This window comes from Rhipicephalus sanguineus, chromosome 11 (assembly GCF_013339695.2).
Source record: "Rhipicephalus sanguineus isolate Rsan-2018 chromosome 11, BIME_Rsan_1.4, whole genome shotgun sequence".
In the NCBI taxonomy this organism is placed as follows: domain Eukaryota; kingdom Metazoa; phylum Arthropoda; class Arachnida; order Ixodida; family Ixodidae; genus Rhipicephalus; species Rhipicephalus sanguineus.
The window spans coordinates 73,518,111-73,535,839 of record NC_051186.1 but is presented as its reverse complement, the minus strand read 5'-3'; the positions used below and the strand labels follow the sequence as shown (position 1 = coordinate 73,535,839).

General features: G+C 46.8%; 1 protein-coding gene across 2 annotated transcripts in view; it reads right to left on the bottom strand.

Moving 5' to 3' along the window:
- The window catches only part of LOC119373417 (serpin B8), a 32,617-nt gene that overhangs the window by 8,125 nt on the left and 6,763 nt on the right, over positions 1-17,729 (bottom strand). Inside the window, exon 3 of one of the 2 annotated variants that reach the window (XM_037643443.2) lies at positions 13,227-14,199. The exons of the other annotated variant lie outside the window; for it this stretch is intronic. Coding sequence (XP_037499371.1) covers positions 13,292-14,199 — 908 coding nt within the window. The 3' untranslated portion in view covers positions 13,227-13,291. Of the gene's footprint in view, positions 1-13,226; positions 14,200-17,729 lie in introns of those variants that run through there. 2 annotated transcript variants of the gene reach the window in all.

The window sequence follows — 17,729 nt, the reverse complement described above, 5'->3', positions numbered from 1 at the left end:
TCCAACCGGTTGATCCTCCCCTTTCGGCCTGTGCAAGACCGGCACTTATTTTGACGGCCCATGTACTCAGCTTTATGGACGGTTTGCAGTCAAAGCGAAGGAATTCATGGAACGAACAATGATTTACAAAACGAATAAAATTCACGTTTGTGTTTAGCACGCATCTCCTAAGGTTTCAATTTACAAACAATCGTTGTAATGCCAACTGCAAGCAAGTTTTGTTCTTGTCTAACCCCATTTGTGGTCAAAACTGCCATGTCGGCCCTTAGATAGGTGGTGAAAAGAGGAGGGGGGAAGAGATCCTGACCTTGTGTCGGGGGCCACATAATACTGCCCCGCAGGCCTCAGGTTGTCAACCCCATGTTGTAGAATATTCTTCGTACCCGCTCCTCTCCTATCAGAGCGCAGGTGCCGCGGGTGTGGAAAGTATCTTGTTGGGTCGACGCCGCGAGAGCCAGCTGTTTTAGTTTCCGCGACGGACGCGCACTTCGCGGTTCATCACAAGGAACGAAGGTGGCAGCCAATGGCGGTCAGGTGCATTTGGCTCGTCACCTATTTAAGCCGTGCAGCGCGCATACAACAGCGCTGTGGCAGATGGCTTCATTTTCTGATGGTGATAGGGTTGTGCCGTACTGGCAAGTTCATAGATGGCCGTAATCGTGTTTTTCGTGCTTTCCGGTGTTTATCTGTAACGGTGTTGCCGCGTGGCATTGGCGCTGAAGTCACACTTAGTGATAGTCCTTTCGCTTTCCCAAAGGACGAAAGACCTTTTCCGTGGCGTCGGCCATATCACGAGTTGAGGGGCGCGGTGAATCTTTCCGCGACAAATCGTGATCGCGGCATGCGCCAAACGGTATGCATACGGCCAGCCACTACGACAGGGTATAGTCTTGGTTGGCGATTCGTCGCAATTACGTTTTAACCTTAGTAGGCTTAGAACGATTACGTGTTAGTGATGTCTTACTTGAAAAAACAAAAATGCGTAGCACCGAAAGGTCTTCATTTGTCCCGGAAAAGCGCGATTTCGCATTTTTTTAGTCCAATATGCTAATAATTAATATATAACGGAAATATTCGACTCGTATTCGAGATTCCGAATACTTGCACACACCTATGTACTACCGATCAAGCACACAACTATAATTGTTATTAAAAGAGAGTAGTTGTTCGAGGGCTAGTTTCTTTGTTAGACAGAACCAAATGAAACTAACAGCCAATTAAATCAACCTTCCTTCGCTTAATAAAGAAGTTATTAATAATTGTCTGTTGGTTTCATTTGTTGCGTATATGAAAGTTATTACAGCACAATAGCTCGCCTAGGTAGATCACATAACTAGTAGGTGCTCCATATAAACAATTTTTTCCAGCTCGTAAAACAAAAGCAGCTGTAGAAAAGCTTCACCACTGTGTGCTCCTTCTTTTTCTAATGCACAGGGAGACCAGTAGCGCCCATAGCATCAGCTTTGTTCCCTTTGCCGTTTGTTCCCTGCGCAAACTGATTATGCATGCCATCACACTGCCACACAATTTTCTGCCGTGTACATGGACATTAATGAGCGATATACTGTAGTGAACGGGTCTGAGGAAGTTTGTGAGTATTCACGTTGTATTAGTGCGCGAACACACAAGGACACAATAAATAGCGAACACATGTTTACCATTGTGTTTGCGCTGTAGTACGAGGTGCATATGCAGTACACACTCACTATGCCTTTTATTTTTCAATGCAGGGTGACATTCTTGCAATCCCTTGTGCTCCATCTACTGACAGTGGTATTTTCAGAGGTGTCATGTGCTGCATCAACTAGACAGTGGTGTTCCAATGAGTCCAAGTGCATCTACGTGCGGTTTTTGCGGATTTCCCTATCTCGAGGTCAATATGAACATTTTCTGTTAAGGACGATGAAAACCGCTTGCTGTATGAAAACGCCTGTTTCAGTTTTACAATTTTTAGTACAACGGGCGATTTTCAGCATCTGTTGCTTGGATTATATTTTTAGTGCTTATATCATGCGAAGGTCTCTGTTGTTAGTTTTCGAGCACAGTAAGAATGGTTTAGATTTTTTTGCTATTCAAGACATCTTAATAACGAATTCATTATTTTTAATTGCGGGTAAATTTTGTGCCGGTGAATTTTAATTCTGATGTCAACTTGCACTCTGTGGTGAAACTGTTTCTCTTGAAAATTATGTGCAACATTTACGACAAGAAGTTCTGCTTTAAGAACCGTAATGATGCTGCACTAGTATCACTGCAAATCATAGCACAGAATGTGATGTATGCACTGATACACTTATGGACAGAGCAGCAGAGCGCTGTTATGTATTCTGTGCCTCTGTGTATAGGTTTTCGTTAAAAGCAGCGAAGTACCAAGAAACACAAGCTTCAACTCCTGTCACCTCTAGTAATGTTCGCCCAATAATTTCAGTATTTGTACCTCTTGAAAGAGGCGTTAAACTTGCATTACTGCAACTTTATGCAAGAAATTTAAAGTTGGTGATTTATATTCACTGGGGCTATAGTGCAGTTGTGCTCTTGGTTGATTTTTCACTTCATCAAGAGCAGACTACAGGGTGTTCAGAAGTCAGCTTTATTGCTTTTTTTATTTCAGCACCGGGAGGGTACGTTATAATTACCTTTGCTGATAAGTTATGTATCCATGGAGTCACAGTGAGACATAATTATCGCTGTCAACCGCCCAGTTAACTATGAGTTGAATGAAGTATTTCTTAGTGACTGCAGCATGCGGGCATTTTTGTATTGAAAGTTGGAGGCGGTCGCTTTTCTACGCAGTTCCACTTAGAAGAATTCTTCTAGCATGTCTGTGCTGCGAGATATCTTGCTGCAAATTTTCATTGCGATTTGTATTATTACACATGCAAGACGGTGAGCGCTGGCGCTAAGCCCCTCCCCCTCCCCCACGCTGTACTACCGACTGGCGATAGCAAGCAATTACTGCTCGTCACATCACGGAGGAAGATTGCGCCGGTCCACACCGCCCTGCATGCGTGATTATGCAATCCGCCATCAAACTTTGCAGCGAGATATCTCGAGCACAGACATGCTGGAATTCTTTCTAGTGGAACCGTGTAGAAAGAGACTGGTTCCAACTTTTCAGTACAAACGTGCCCGCCTGCTGCAGTCACTAAAATGTTCAGTATTGAATCTTAGCTAATTTGGTGGCTGACAGCAATTACAATTGTCTCACTTTGTGTCCCCCTGGATACATGTCTGCAAAGGTGGTTTTCACATTCTTTCCAGTGCTGAACTTTAAGCAAACCGTAAACCATAACTTTGAACACTGGTATAGTAACGTAAAGCTGTCGTTTTACTGTACAAACTCCCCACAGTTGACGTGATTTTTTTTTTTATATTGTAGTTGTGCGTTGATATTAGAAAACATTTTAGAAGTATATAGTACTGAAATGCTGGTGCAGAGATTTCCATTGATGGGATCAACCTACTGAACAAAATATTTACAATGCAATGAAGCTACTGGCTCGAAAACTATTTTGAAGCAAAGTTGTATTCTTGGAATACTATTTTGTCCTCTCCATTATATTCAGTATCGAAGCATCACATATACTTTGCACAAGGCCCGTATATAGCCAGGAGGCAGAGGGGGCCACAACCTTCCCCCCCCCCCCTCCTGAAATTCTGACGGAGGGGGATGTTTTACCGAAAAAAATATGCAAATGAGTGTTTTTCAGGCTTTCAGCAAATGCCTCCTGCCCCCCCTCCCCCCCTCGAAAAAAATTTCTGGCTATGGGCCTGCCTTTTCACAATGGCTTTTAAATACAATGCTATGTAAAAAAATGCATAGTAGGCATTCAGTTACTGTATTAGAATTCGAGTTTTTGGTATCGCCTTCGTTAAAGTTCCATTGTGGTTTTTTTTTTTTGGAAGGCCATAAAAAACTGAAGTTTACATTCTTTCAAATTTATTTTTCATACACAAACAATTGTTTCTCAAGTGTCAGGCACCCTCATTGCCGGTTCGGTCAGTTTATGTTTGTTTGTTGTCAAAGTGCACACAACATGCAAATTTTGTTTGTACGTAAAGAAGTTTGATAATTACCCATGTCTGCTTTTTTTTCCAATTTTTCATACCTTCTGTATCACCAGCAGACAATAAATATTAACTTTTTTTGGAAAATCAAGCGTTATGTCTGGCAGACCAGTGTGACTGGATGTGCAAGCCATATTAGCATTCCTTTGTACATATGCTCGTACATGATGTATATACATATGTATAGTGTGTGCTACTTCTGATTTCATTTCATGATCCTTAATATGCAGCACAAGTGGGTGATGACCGAATTTGAAGCTTCAGATGGACACACGAGGCTTTGCATGGACCACTGCAGATTTCACTAATTCGGGGTGTCTCTCCAACCAAGCCTTCCTTATGCGAACACGACCTTTGCCAAACCAATATGAAGACGCGTTTGTGCAAAGGAAACAGACTCGGTAGTACACCCCGAATTAATGATATCCGCAGGAACACATGCATGACGCCCTTGTGACCACCTGAAGCTTCTGTTTCGGCCATTAAACATCACGCGAAATGAATGGTGTACACCCTTCCAACACCCATACGAAAGGGTGTTACTACGAGCTAACACCCTAACACCCCACAAAATTTTTGCTGAACACCCTTTCTCTAGGGTGTTACATTAACACCCTAATTGAAGGGTGTTGTCAATAACACCCTAAGGGTGTCCGTCTGGCGACAAGCCGATTTACACCCTTAAGGGTGTAAAAATGTTTAGTGTGTAGCTACTTTTTGTTTAAAGTACATTCAGACTAATGGTACTTCAGAAGTCTGACAAACTTTGACACAAACAGTTCTTCCCAGAATCTTGAATGGCGGCCAGAGCCAGGTGTCGCAGCAGACCCACCGTCGCATTCACAGTGGCACCGGAAGTGTCGTCGACGTTCATGGTTACACGTCCTGTGCGTAGTGTCGTCACCAAAGGGTCGTCGTACTGGTCGAGAACCCTCCGGTCTGCTTCAACATTGTTGTTGTCTGAGGGCCCCGCGATGAACTTGAGATGCGTGGTTACCTTGACATCATAAGCTGCGAGTTCCAATGTGTTGTTTCCGCCACCCGCCCTTAGAAACAAGCAGAGCACGGGTTCTTCAGCCAGTAGGTCAAAGCTCACTGCCTGCAATAAGGATACCGTAGTGATGTCTACAGACAACTGTTGTCATGACTATCCTCTCGCCCGCTTCCAGCGTCTAACATCAATAAGGTGCACTAACGCTTCGAGCAGTGAAGATCGTTATGTCTGTAGTGTGACATCCTGAAAACAAGGAGCGTTTGCTTCCACAGAAAATAAAGGTTCTTTCTTTGTACGCTACTGTTTGTACAATTTTGTTTCTTTCTTTGAAGAAAATATTATTGCCCTTTATTTTGCAGTTAAATAGGACATCAGTATTGTGTTGTCCTAACAATTCAAAACTTGTAATCGCCCTTTCTAATGTTATTGCATTAAGCGCTGCAGTTTTATTGCTGTATTCATGCGGTAAATTAAGTTGACCTAAATGAGGGGTAAGGACGCCAAATGCAGCAAAGAAACAAAGGTAACGTGCTATCATTGCAAACATAGCGGGTATCGGCATCATTTTGCAACGTTACAAAATATGCGTGGAGAAAAATAATCTGTACAACGCTATCACCGGACATGGAGTTTTCTTTTGTTTCTAATGGCAGTAGGTCTTCTGCATTATGGTATGTGTCAGCTATCGCTTGCATGCAAATATGGCTCTTATTTTTCAAGCTCCGCAGAGCTACATTGCCACGGCGTTTCCCACAGTTTGATCAACCGTATATTGCAGTATATTGCCTTCACAGCGCCACTTACTCCGATCGCTCCTTGTTTCACTTATTTCCTACATGTATCTAAGAATCTAATAATGTACTGAAATAATTGAATGCCCGCTGTGCACTGAAGGCACCCAAAAGCCCCATTCTAAACGTCACTAGAAAATCTTGTTCTAATTTTCCGATTCGCTGACGGTCATCGCAGTGAGTTTCTGAGCGCAGATTCTGCTCTATGTTTGCTTGGAACCCAGCCTGCAGCATTTACTAATTTGCGCACGAGAACCAGGAAGCGACTATAATACAGGAGTGTATGGAAACTGTAATGTAGGCTTTTAAAGAAATGAAGCTGGAAGAAGCTTCGCGAAATGACGCGTGCAAATAACAAAAATGTTTATGTTCTTGTTAGTAGCGTATACATATCGCTATAGGTAACAAAAAAAAACAGCCCTCTTTACAAGCGCGTTGAAATGAAAGAAGGAAGTGCCTGAGAGTTACAAAGCAAGACATATAAGATAAGGCTACTTCCGCCTTTTCGTGAACCAAACTGAAGGTAACTTAGCGATTAGCGTGTTATTTCTCTAATGGAGAGATGTGTTACGCTAATACGGATGGGTCCAAATTTCTGCTTATTTTTCTTGCCATTTGGAATCCAACGTGCTGACAAATGCAAAATATATAAAAATACTGCTCCAACGAAGCCGCATTTGTAGCAATAATTGGAAGTGGTGGTTAACGGATTCCAACGGCATCGTTGGTCCATCAGACATATGCGTACGTCGCCACAGTTCCTCATGAAGAGGCGTAAAAAAAAAGGCGTTTTTAGGGGCGAAGCTCCTTAAAGCGGCACCCGTTCGTCCCTCGTAGTTGTCGTAGTCGTAGTGCGTAACCAGTCGTAACGCTAGTACCAGATCTTGACCTCCAAGGTGGTGCCGGTGGGAGATTTTTCCTGTGCGTTGTTGAACAATAAAAAATTCGCAGCGTGCGCGTTAACTAAAAGCCGAATTCTTCTGTCTCTCATTCCCCATTAGCAGCCATTGGCATGTCCAGTAGGAAACTTTAGTAGAAGTAGAAGTGTAGTGTTAGCTAAAAGCCGACTTCTTCTGTCTCTCTCATTCCCATTAGCAGCCATTGTTTACCTCCAAGGTAGTGCCTGGTGAGATTTCTCCTGTGCGTGATTAAACAATAAAAATTTTGTTCAAAACGCCGTTGATTGATGAAATAAACCAACGAAAGACGCCAGAGGTTTTTTAAAGCAAAACAAAAGAACGCCAGATGTTTCTAAAGCAAAACGAAAAGACGCCAGCTGCTTAACGAAAGACGCCAGATGTTTTCTAAAGCAATGGTTTTCTAAACAATGAAAATTCACAGCGTACATGTAAAATTAAAGTGAGCTGCAGGTCGTCATAACTCATCGAACCTTTAGTATAAACGCGCCCGATCTCACGTCGGTGATGATGTACTGGGCAGAATTCGCGGAAGATTTATGGTTTACCGATGAACCTCCGCAGCTTCGCCCACTCATCACCATTCAAGCCCCAACCGCATGCACGCGATTTTCGGGCGACGGCGACGAGCGACATGATTTGCTGTCGCGGAGGGCCATCCATCGCCGTCGCTTGTCGCGTCGCAGCTTTCTGGAAAACAAAAAAAATCGCTTGTCGCCCGGAAGTGAGCGTGACGATTTCCGGCAACATGGCAGCATCACCGATCCTCGCTTCGGTTGCAATTTGCTCTTGATGCTTCCAATCGGCGCGTACTTCAATGAATGCAAGTGATAGCCTACCTTCTTTGCAACCCCATCTCACGTGGAGAGCGAGGCAGCGGCCGTATTTTGTCGTTAATTTTGATCGACGGCTCGTTTTGATGTTTCGGTGGTAGCTTGCTGCAATGATAGTAGCTTGCTGCAATGTCAGTTTAAAGTGCGTCGCAGCGTCGTAGACGTCGTAGATGCGTAGTAGATAGATAGCGTGCGCTTCCGGGCGCCCCCTCGAGGTCACAGCAGGTACTACTGTAGCAGTTAAACAAAACATTGCAAAAAAAAGAAAATCCCGTAACGCTGCTGTGACTTCCTTATCTCACACAAGTCAATAATAAATTTGACATGCTGCCATTCATCTACTCTGTAATTCTTTTTTGCAATTTACCTGCGTGCACGCAATAGTTTTAAATCTAGCAACCATGACACTTTGTCGCGAACATGTGGGTGCTCCCGTCGCGACGCGACATCGCGACGGAGCCCGTTTGTCGCTGTCGCTCGTCGCCGTCGTTCGAAAATCGCGTGCATGCGGTTGGGGCTTCACTCCGTGGATATGCTGTGATTTTTTTTTCTCCTGAAAGTGCACATTAATGCTGTGGGCTCAACGTAGGAAGTTTTGCAGCAATGAATAACGCACTTATCTTCATTGTCAGCCCCCGCTCAGGCGCTCACCAACTCAACTCACCTCAGTAAGAATCAGGACCATGCGAGATTAGATTTATCTGCTAAATGGTGATTAGACTTATCTGTTATATGTTTAGGCTGCGCATGCGAGGACTGGCGAAATGCCTTAGATGTATTTGCGTAAGGAACACTGTGCCCCACTTGTCTAACCACGGCAAGTATTTTTATTGCGATGTCTACTCCGATGCTGATGACTTTTCGTCATTTTCCCTCTCGGCGGATGGTTAGAGCAATGGCGTGTATTCACATATCAAAAAGAGCGCAATGACAGTACTTCCGATCGAAGACACATGCAGGTAACGTCGAGCAGGAAGGCTTCGTACAACGCCATTGGCTATGCGGTACGTCGCTGTCACTGGTTCTAGCAGTAGTGATCTTGGAAAAATAGCGAAGACTGCGAAGCGGCCCACGTAGGCTACTGCCCCCCCCCCCCCCCCCCCCAGTGACACAGGCCAAACCATGGCAAAGTAGTAATAATAGTTGTGCAATGCCAGGCACAACCTTCCCTTCAGTTCACATTTTATGGGAGTGGTATGGAATCATATGCGACTCTTCCACATGGGACAACGAGCGGAAATTGCGTTATTGCGCAACTTGCTGTCTTCAAGACATGAAAACACGCAGCGACGGTCCGCTCACATTGTCAGGCGGCCTTCAGCGGTGGATGATACGACTATAGTGTCGAATCAACCATAATAATTGTTGGGGTTTGACGTCCCAGAACGACGATATGATTATGGAGGACACCGTAGGGGAGGCCTCCGGAAATTTCGATCACCTCGGGTTCTTCAACGTTTGTCAAAATCACATGATTCTAGCCTTTCCGCCTCTATCGAAACCGAGGCCGCCGCGGCCGGGATTCGATCTCGCTATCTCGGGTCAGCAGCCGAGCGTCATCGAATCAAGCATAACGCATAGCACTGAAATACCAGTCCTATAGCTGAAAAAAATACGCATGATATGCATTTAGTCAACGCCTTAACAATAATTTCAATTGAACTATATATAAGGTGCCTTAAGTTCAATTTCAGAGAGATTACATTTCTAAATGAACTAGTAGCAACACGTCGAATGTCCACAAGAATATTGGCATTGAAGAAGTTACTTCACTAGCTGAAAGCATTCTGTCAGAGTCAACATTCATTCAAGCTATAGCTGCAATGCTTTCTATAGAAACGAAGAAGTACTCCACTATACAGCCGGGTAAAAATTCGGGGCGTCACGTACCTGAGTTTCGTTTTCGCACACAGTGCGGAGATTTCCATGGCGTTGCAATCGACCAAGGCCGATAATCTTGTATCCATCGAAGCCTAAAGGCCCTGGACCTGGACCTTCCACTTCCGTTTCAGAGACATGTACCTCTTGGATACCATGCAGTGCGCCAGCAATGGCACTTTCCAGGCGTTCGTCGTACGTGGCATTACACCATTCTAGAGAAGCGAAGACAGCTTACAAGGTAAAACGTACTGTAGTGGTAGTGAGAAGAGCATGAAGGAACGTACAGTGGGTCGAAATCTTTCTCGTATTTTTATATACTTATACCTGCCACCATGTGTACCCTAGGTTTTAGATTATCGTGTGCTTACAGTGCGTAACTCTCCTAACGTTGAGATGCCGCACACTCGCACGCTCCAAAAAAAAAAAAAAAAGAAAAACTCGTAAAATACATTTTCTTGCTATATGACGACCAATCTATCGAAAAAAGGTGGTTGCTTAATACTCTCGCTAGTAATGCACTCAAGACAATTTTGTCTACTTTGTCGTTAAATATAATAAATTGGCGGTAGTTACGCCAAGGGTGTCGTAATTGGCGAGATGGAGGTGGTTCCCAATAGGTTAAAGGCGCGATGCTAACTATTCTCTGATCCAGAATTAGCAAACAGGATTAAAAAATTCACATCCGTAGCGGCAAGAAAAACACAGTTTTCCGTCTGTCGCAATCCCTTTCAATTTTTCAGCAATAGGTCTATGCTACGAGGTAAACAAACACAGACATTGCACGTAATGTATGTGATTGTCACGTGACAGCATGATGTTCAGATCGTGAGGTAAGACTGACGCATGTGCTAGGTTGCACGTTGAAGCGAATTACTAGTATAAAAAAGCAGAAGTGCCGCGGAAGATGCGAGCTCGAAGACATCGAAAGTTCTTGAACATGGGCAGTTGCTGGAGCTGTCCTTTCGACAAGCGGCCTTGTCTTATTCAAGGCTTCTTCAAAAGCAGCCTTGAAGAAGACATGCATTTTTTTCGAAACGTCAGCTGCAGCGATACACCCTGTACACGAATTTTTCATCTCATACGTTCGAACGACACATTTAAGATGCTTACAAATGTCATTCATACCTGATAACGCATATGCTGTAGTGAATGACAGCACGAAGCACAGGATAGTCGCTTGTGCCATCACTTCTCTCACACCATTTCCACCTCTTTCATTTATTTGGCTGTTGCTGCAACGAGAAATTAACCTGCATGAGTCGCATAAAATGCAGTCAATGTGTAGTGAACACAAACGCACGTATCGGTTGTAACCTACTGTTGGTATTGCTTGACTACCTGGTATCGGTTTGTCCTTTTCAATCTACGCATTTGCAGATTACGTACCTTTACATTTCTTGGCCCTAAACGAGTTCATTTGTTGTCACAATTCACTAGATCACGCTAATTAGTCTCACTGACCTTCGCACAAATTGTACGAGAATATACCGCGTTAAAGAGCTGAGAAGCGCTCAGTATTTGTTTTTTTTTTTTGCGTTCACCAGTGTCGAAAACCAGAAATAAATCCCTTTTGTTATCACCTTCCTACTCGAAGCCACGTATGTTCGGGGGCTCCTCTCAAAAAGATAATATGGTCAAATATTGAGTTTCGAAAAAACGAATAAATCGTGCTGACGCACCGCCCCGGTGGCTCAGAGGTTATCGTGCTCGGCTGCTGACCCGAAATACGCGGGTTCGATCGCGGTCGCGCCTGTCGCATGTCTATAGATGCGAAATGCTGGAGGCAACTGTACTATGCGGTGACAGGTAATGTTCAAAATTATCAGCTGGTCGAAATTATCTGGAGTAGCATTGGGCACTTAAACCCAATGAAACTAGTACTAGCACGTGATTTTGGCAAAAGCAACCATGGTCTTACAAGCTTTCGTAAATAAAAGAACAAGCTTTAAGCATGTAATACCACTGCAGATGAGGAACAACTGCTCTAATACTTTTGTTGCGATTGTTGAGGGTCTAATGGTGTTTTTGATGGTTTTACGTCACCCTGTTCACATTCATCTAACATTTGCAGATGATATCACATTTTCAGCTCCGGCTTAACGTTTACAGAGGTGAAGCTTCTCTTCTCAAAGACTACCAGAATATTATACATTAAAGCCAAAGGGCGCAAATTTTCAGGCTTAGACATAAAAGTTTAGTGAATCTGTGCCACAAGAAAGCAGCAACTGTGTGCAACAAGATCACCACGCACACTGACAATTACATTATACAAGGAGGTATTTGCTTACCGTTGAACTTTTAACAAGCTGACTGACCGCAGCGCTGTTTTGAATAGGGGCTAATGTCGAGAAGCTGGAAAGATACTCGAGGCGCGCCTACTATCTGCGGAACAGTACACCACAGCTGGAAGCCCAAGCTCATTCTCTGAAATCGTACACTCATGCGCTATCTTGCCAGGCACAGGGCCATTGCTCACGAGAGTGACAAAATTTTTGTTGCAGTTGACGTTCCGGGAAAAGAAAGAGCTCGACACGGCCTTTCCTCATAAGACATGCGCAGCCTTTTCTCGTACTTATAATTACACATTACACTCTTTTGGCTGTACACGTGCTGTGTTATTTACGCGGGGCCCATGGTACTAAGTGGCTATTCGCGGCGTTCACCCGTTCTTAGCGAAGAGCGGTACGTGACGCTTCCGTATTAAAAAAAAAAAATGTTGCATGAGCAAATGTACACGTGCTTCGCATTTCTGATTTTAGATAGACCAGGAGCCTCTAGAAAGCGTAATGTAATTTGACAACATATGAATTCGAGGAATTAGAGCATTTTTGGCCATTATCGTGCTTCATGTCGTGGCGCTGCCACTCTTTGTGGTAAGATTTTGTATAAAACAACGACATCAACTGCATGTGATTTTAATGAGTCGTTCGGGGGTTGATGCATTAACAGCTGAATGACACTGCGTGTATTTTCTGACGGGTGAGCCGTCGTTGTCGCAGTCTAAGAGAGTACAAATACACGTTTTTGTGTTCTCTCAGACAAAGTAGAGGCTCATTAGGTTACCTTTCATTGGGTTGTCACGGGACATACCTTCACAATTTAAGTTAAGCGTGCATGCCGGATTCATGCCCATACAACAAAAGTGATGTTGATCGCTGTAGCAGTTTTGGGACAGAGGAACTTATATTGCTGGAATTTCCCCGAGAACCGGACAAAATACCTTGTGCGTAATGCGAAGTCGTCATTACCTTCCACTTTACGCTAACGTTGTGTATCTCTGACGCATCTCGCAAAGAAAAGAGGTCGGCGTGGGAGTAACAAATTTGAATCTACTAATTTCGCTGTCTAAAACACTTGGTGAGGACAGAGTGCGTTCGGTTGTGCACAACGGTATGTTTCCAGCAAATATTTCGGCTTGTTTCACTTTACCTGCTTCAGCACGTTCTGACGACTTCAAGTGTTGCAGGCGTCACATTCGTAAGGGGATGACGAATTGTATAGCGCGAACGGGGTACTTGGACAGACATAAAAAACGAGGACGTCCAAGTACCCCGTTCGCGCTATACAATTCGTCATGACATACCAACTAGCCCAAGCCGCTACCCTTCGTAAGGGGATCTTTGACACTGTTCAACATAAAGGACAATGCTTGCCACTGCTCAAATGATAATGTTTAACACGCTTAGAAATAAAATGGTACGTTTTGTGTTAGCAAACCAGCAACAAGAAATGGGCTGTTACGAATATATTACTGCATCGGCGAAAATAGCAGGAAACGCGCCCTCGCGTCCCCGTCCCTGCGTCGTGTTAGATAATGTGCGTAAATGAACCGAGCATGAGAACGGTATCCGGATCACGGGCGAGCACGACAAACATGAACGGCCTATCGACCGTTATCTTGAACACGTTCTTGCCACCGCTGGCGGTGCGCGCGGTCTCCTCTGCCTTGGCTTCAGCCGAGGCAACCTTGGGACCCTTGTGTCCAGCCCTGAACACGGCCAAGTGCTTCGCCGCCGAAAGCCTGAGCCCCACGATTCGCGCCATGTTGACAAAGTCGGCGGTATCGTTGAACGCGTCCGTCACGCCCATGGGCGGCAGGTAGTTCTTCAGATCGGTGAGGCACTTCACCTTTATCCTGGGCATGGTCACCGTCACCTGGCCTCGTCGCTCTAAACGGCCGAGGCACGTCAGGATAGTGGCTGCTGTGAGCGCCTTCTCCAACTCAACGAGGCTCGAATTGGGCGCCGGGATGAAAATGACGAGAGACCGCCGTGGGTCCTGGTAAGGCAGGTCCACTACGGTTCCGGAGAAAGGGTCACCCTTGTGGAACCGGGCGTACCGGAAGGCGCCGGTCAGGGACAGCGTCGGCACCTCCTCGCCCACTCGGTCGTCGCCGGCGTACTCGGGGTGGAACACGCCCTTCGAGCGCTGGGCTCCGCCCGCGGCGAACCAGCGCGAGCCGAAGCAGAACACGCTGGCCAGGACCACGAACGTGTCCAGGTCCACGCTGTCGCCGCTGAAGATGTCCCGCTCGAAGCAGAAGCCCGTGAGAGCGCGTAGGAAGCCGTCCAGGGCGAGCCTGCTCTGCTCGGGGCTCTCCTCAAAGTCCTGGACGTGGAAGTGAATGTCGAGGTTCGAGAGTGGCTCCTTGAACTCCGCGGACAGGTTGACCCGGGCGTCGTGGTAGAGGCCAGCATAGGACGTCACATTGAGTCCTGTACATTCATATTGCTAAAAAGAATTAGCAATGGTACGGATAACTAAGTTGACGTAGACGTAACGAACTCTAGACTACCAAGTTTTTTATTGTATCTTGTCACTTTTTACCGTGCTTGTTTTGCTTTTTCAGCTACGAGCATTTTCAGAAAAATCTCATAGGCTGGAAACAGAAGGTAAACTTTGGTGAGCAGCTTTTCTTGCTCTCTATGCTACAAAACGAACAAATTGATTCCTTCTCTAACGATCAGTAAGTGAACAACTAATCAACAAGCAGAAGATACATTTGGAATATCGTTTCAGCTTTCCGTTGGAGCACATATATGCGATGCAGTACACTTATAATGAAGCAGTATAACCCCGCCAAGTAGTAGCCCTACTGCATGGTCTTTGGCTCGAGGTCACACGACACTAATGTGGTGAATGTCACTAGTTGCATGGAGACTTCATGAAGAAATTTTATGAATGTGCTATGTATAAATTGCAAGCGCTAAATGGTTGTTCTAGCCTTCCTACCACTTTTACGTTCGAACACCGTGTTTCTTTGGGTTACTAAAATTTATTTTGTTTATGCATCATTGTGGTGTACTTGTTACAAGTCTATTATCGCGTTAACTCACTGTTTTTTTTTTTCACATCAATATGCTCTCAATAACTACGGTTTAGTATGTTTTTGTTCCACTAGCGTTTGGTTACATTAAATCTCTTTTGCAATATTTTATTAATGGCACGCTGAGGTGATTGCTGGGGTTTGACATGCCAAAACCCCATTATAATTATGAGGAAACTTGAAAATATTTTGGTACCCCTGGATTTTTTAAGTGCACTTATACCTAGCACACGGGTGCTCTTCGCTTTTCACCCCAACCGGAACGTGACCGCCGTGAATCGAACCCGCGCCCTCGTGCTTAGCAGTGTGACACTTACCCGCTAAACTACCACGGCGAATTCTGTAGCAAGGTGTGTGACCGGGCTAGCTGGTATTCCGTAGCCACGTAAACAGCGCGAAGAGGCACAAGGCGAAGGTACTAGGGCTGTCCTCATCGATTCCTTGTCCGTATCCGCGCTGTTTACTTAGCGGGTTCTGTGGCGGAAAACAAAGTCGACTAAAAGCTTATCTGCCCATGCTCAGGTATGGCAGCGTCGACTGTCACTCAGGCACAGTTGTGTGCATCTACGTGACATATAGCCAATATATTGCCACGGGCGTTTCTTATTATCACTTTTGGTTTATTCGTTTCTCGCCCACAAAGACTGTCAGAAACGCTCAGCGCAAACCGCGCCTCATTGTTCGAGAGGCTTCGCGATCATTGTAGATCGTTTTGTTAAGATTGCGCGCAAGACGCGCACACTCGAGCCTATTCTAGAATTTGCACTACAGCCAGCGATAATGCTGGAATATTCGACGGCACATGTTTAAATGCCGACGCGCTTCACCGCTTGTCAGTTGATCGACGGACGACGCCCTGTTCGCCGCTATCATTGTACAGCGTGTATTGCTGTAGTCCTAGTTCTCATTTTCCGGCCACAAGTTCGGCCAAATAAACAGTTTCATCCTGCAAACGCCGACCGCTGTCTTCGTCGACGTCACGACCACGTGACATCTGGTGGAGGTGCTGCTTCTTCCATGATCCGGACGCCACCGCGGAGCGCTGACCCAAGCCCAAGCCGCGACGAGGACGACGGCAAGGAAATCCCGGATCGTCGAACAAGCCGCAGGCAGAAGGGACTGCAGCCAGAGCACGGGCTCCTTCCCGAAAAACCCAGGCAGCCGCAGATCTCAACATCGACCACAGCGACTATGACCGACCACGTGCAGCCTGCGCCAATCCTTCTTCGCCAGCCCAAGGAGCCGCCAACCTTCCGCGGATCGTCGTTCGAAGACCCGGAAAGCTGGCTCGAAGCCTACGACCGAGTTGCCCTTTTCAATGCCTGGACCAGTGAAGACAAGCTACAGCATGTCTACTTCGCCTTGGAGGACGCAGCTAGAACCTGGTTCGAGAACCAAGAGCGAACCCTGACAACATGGGACGTTTTTCGCACCAGGTTCCTGGCAACATTCACCAGCGTCGTCCGCAAGGAGAGGGCCGAGGCTCTGCTCGAAACCCGCGTGCAGCTGCCTAACGAAAACGTGGCACTCTTCACAGAAGAAATGACGAGACTGTTCCGCCACGCAGACCCCGAGATGCCCGAGGAGAAGAAAGTGCGCTTCCTCATGCGAGGAATCAAGCAGGAGCTGTTCGCGGGACTGATCAGAAACCCACCCAAGACCATCCAAGAATTCCTGGCGGAGGCAACAACAATCGAGAAGACGCTCGAGATGCGCACGAGGCAATACAACCGCCGCATGCCGACGACGAACTACGGGGAAGCACATGCGCTGGGCTCCGACGACTTGCGTGAGACGATAAGGGCGGTCGTGCGCGAAGAGCTCCGAAAGATGTTTCCTGCATCTCAACCCCAGGTGCATTCCATAGCCGACGTCGTTCGCGAGGAACTTCAGCATTCGCTAGGAGTTGCTGCACCGCCGCAACCTGAGCCGGAAGCCATGAGCTATGCTGCCGTTGCACGCCATGCTGTCGCCACTCCGCGCTATCACCAACGCCCTGCGCCGTCGCATTTCCGTCGCCAGACACCGCCGCCACCTCCGACGCTATCCCGCCCGCCTGCAAGCCAAAGCTACACCCCCCGAAAGACCGACGTTTGGCGCGCCCCTGACAACCGCCCGCTCTGCTACCACTGCGGGGAGGCCGGCCACACGTACCGCCGCTGCCAATACCGACAGATGGGGCTACGCGGATTCGCCGTCAACGCGCCGCGCCCGCAGCCAGGCGAACGGCCTCGCGACATCGACGACTATCTCACCGGAGCACAGCGGCAAGAACGACGACCTTCCCGCTCGCCGTCGCCCGGCCGTTACATGTCACCGCACCGCCGGCAGTACACTGGCCCAAACCGGGGCCGGTCGCCTAGCCCGTATCCGGAAAACTAAGGGCAGCAACCGATGAGGTGCGGTTGCTGAACGACGAAATGCTGAAGATCCTCCGCCGTCGACGACCACGCCGCGACGAAGTTCCGAGCCCCCGCCGCACGCCGAACGACGCCCTGAAGACGAAACTTTGCGACCGGAAGCAGACCTGACGACGCAACGCGGAAGCAGCGGTGCAAACCGACGTAGCCGTGACCCGACGCCGCGACCTAACCGCAACGCAAGACGGCGGACTAGCGACCTCGACGTTCTGATCGACGGCCACAACGTCACTGCTCTCGTCGATACTGGAGCCGACTATTCCGTCATCAGTGGGCCGTTCGCAGCACAGTTGAAGAAAGTTAGGACTGCTTGGGAAGGCCCCGAGATCCGGACCGCTGGAGGCCATCTGATAACGCCGATTGGTGTCTGCACGGCGCGAGTCACCATCAATAACCGGACTTATCCTGCGAGCTTTGTAATCCTACAAAACTGCTCCAGGGATATGATACTTGGAATGGACTTCTTAAGTGACCACGGCGCCGTCATCGACCTGAGGTC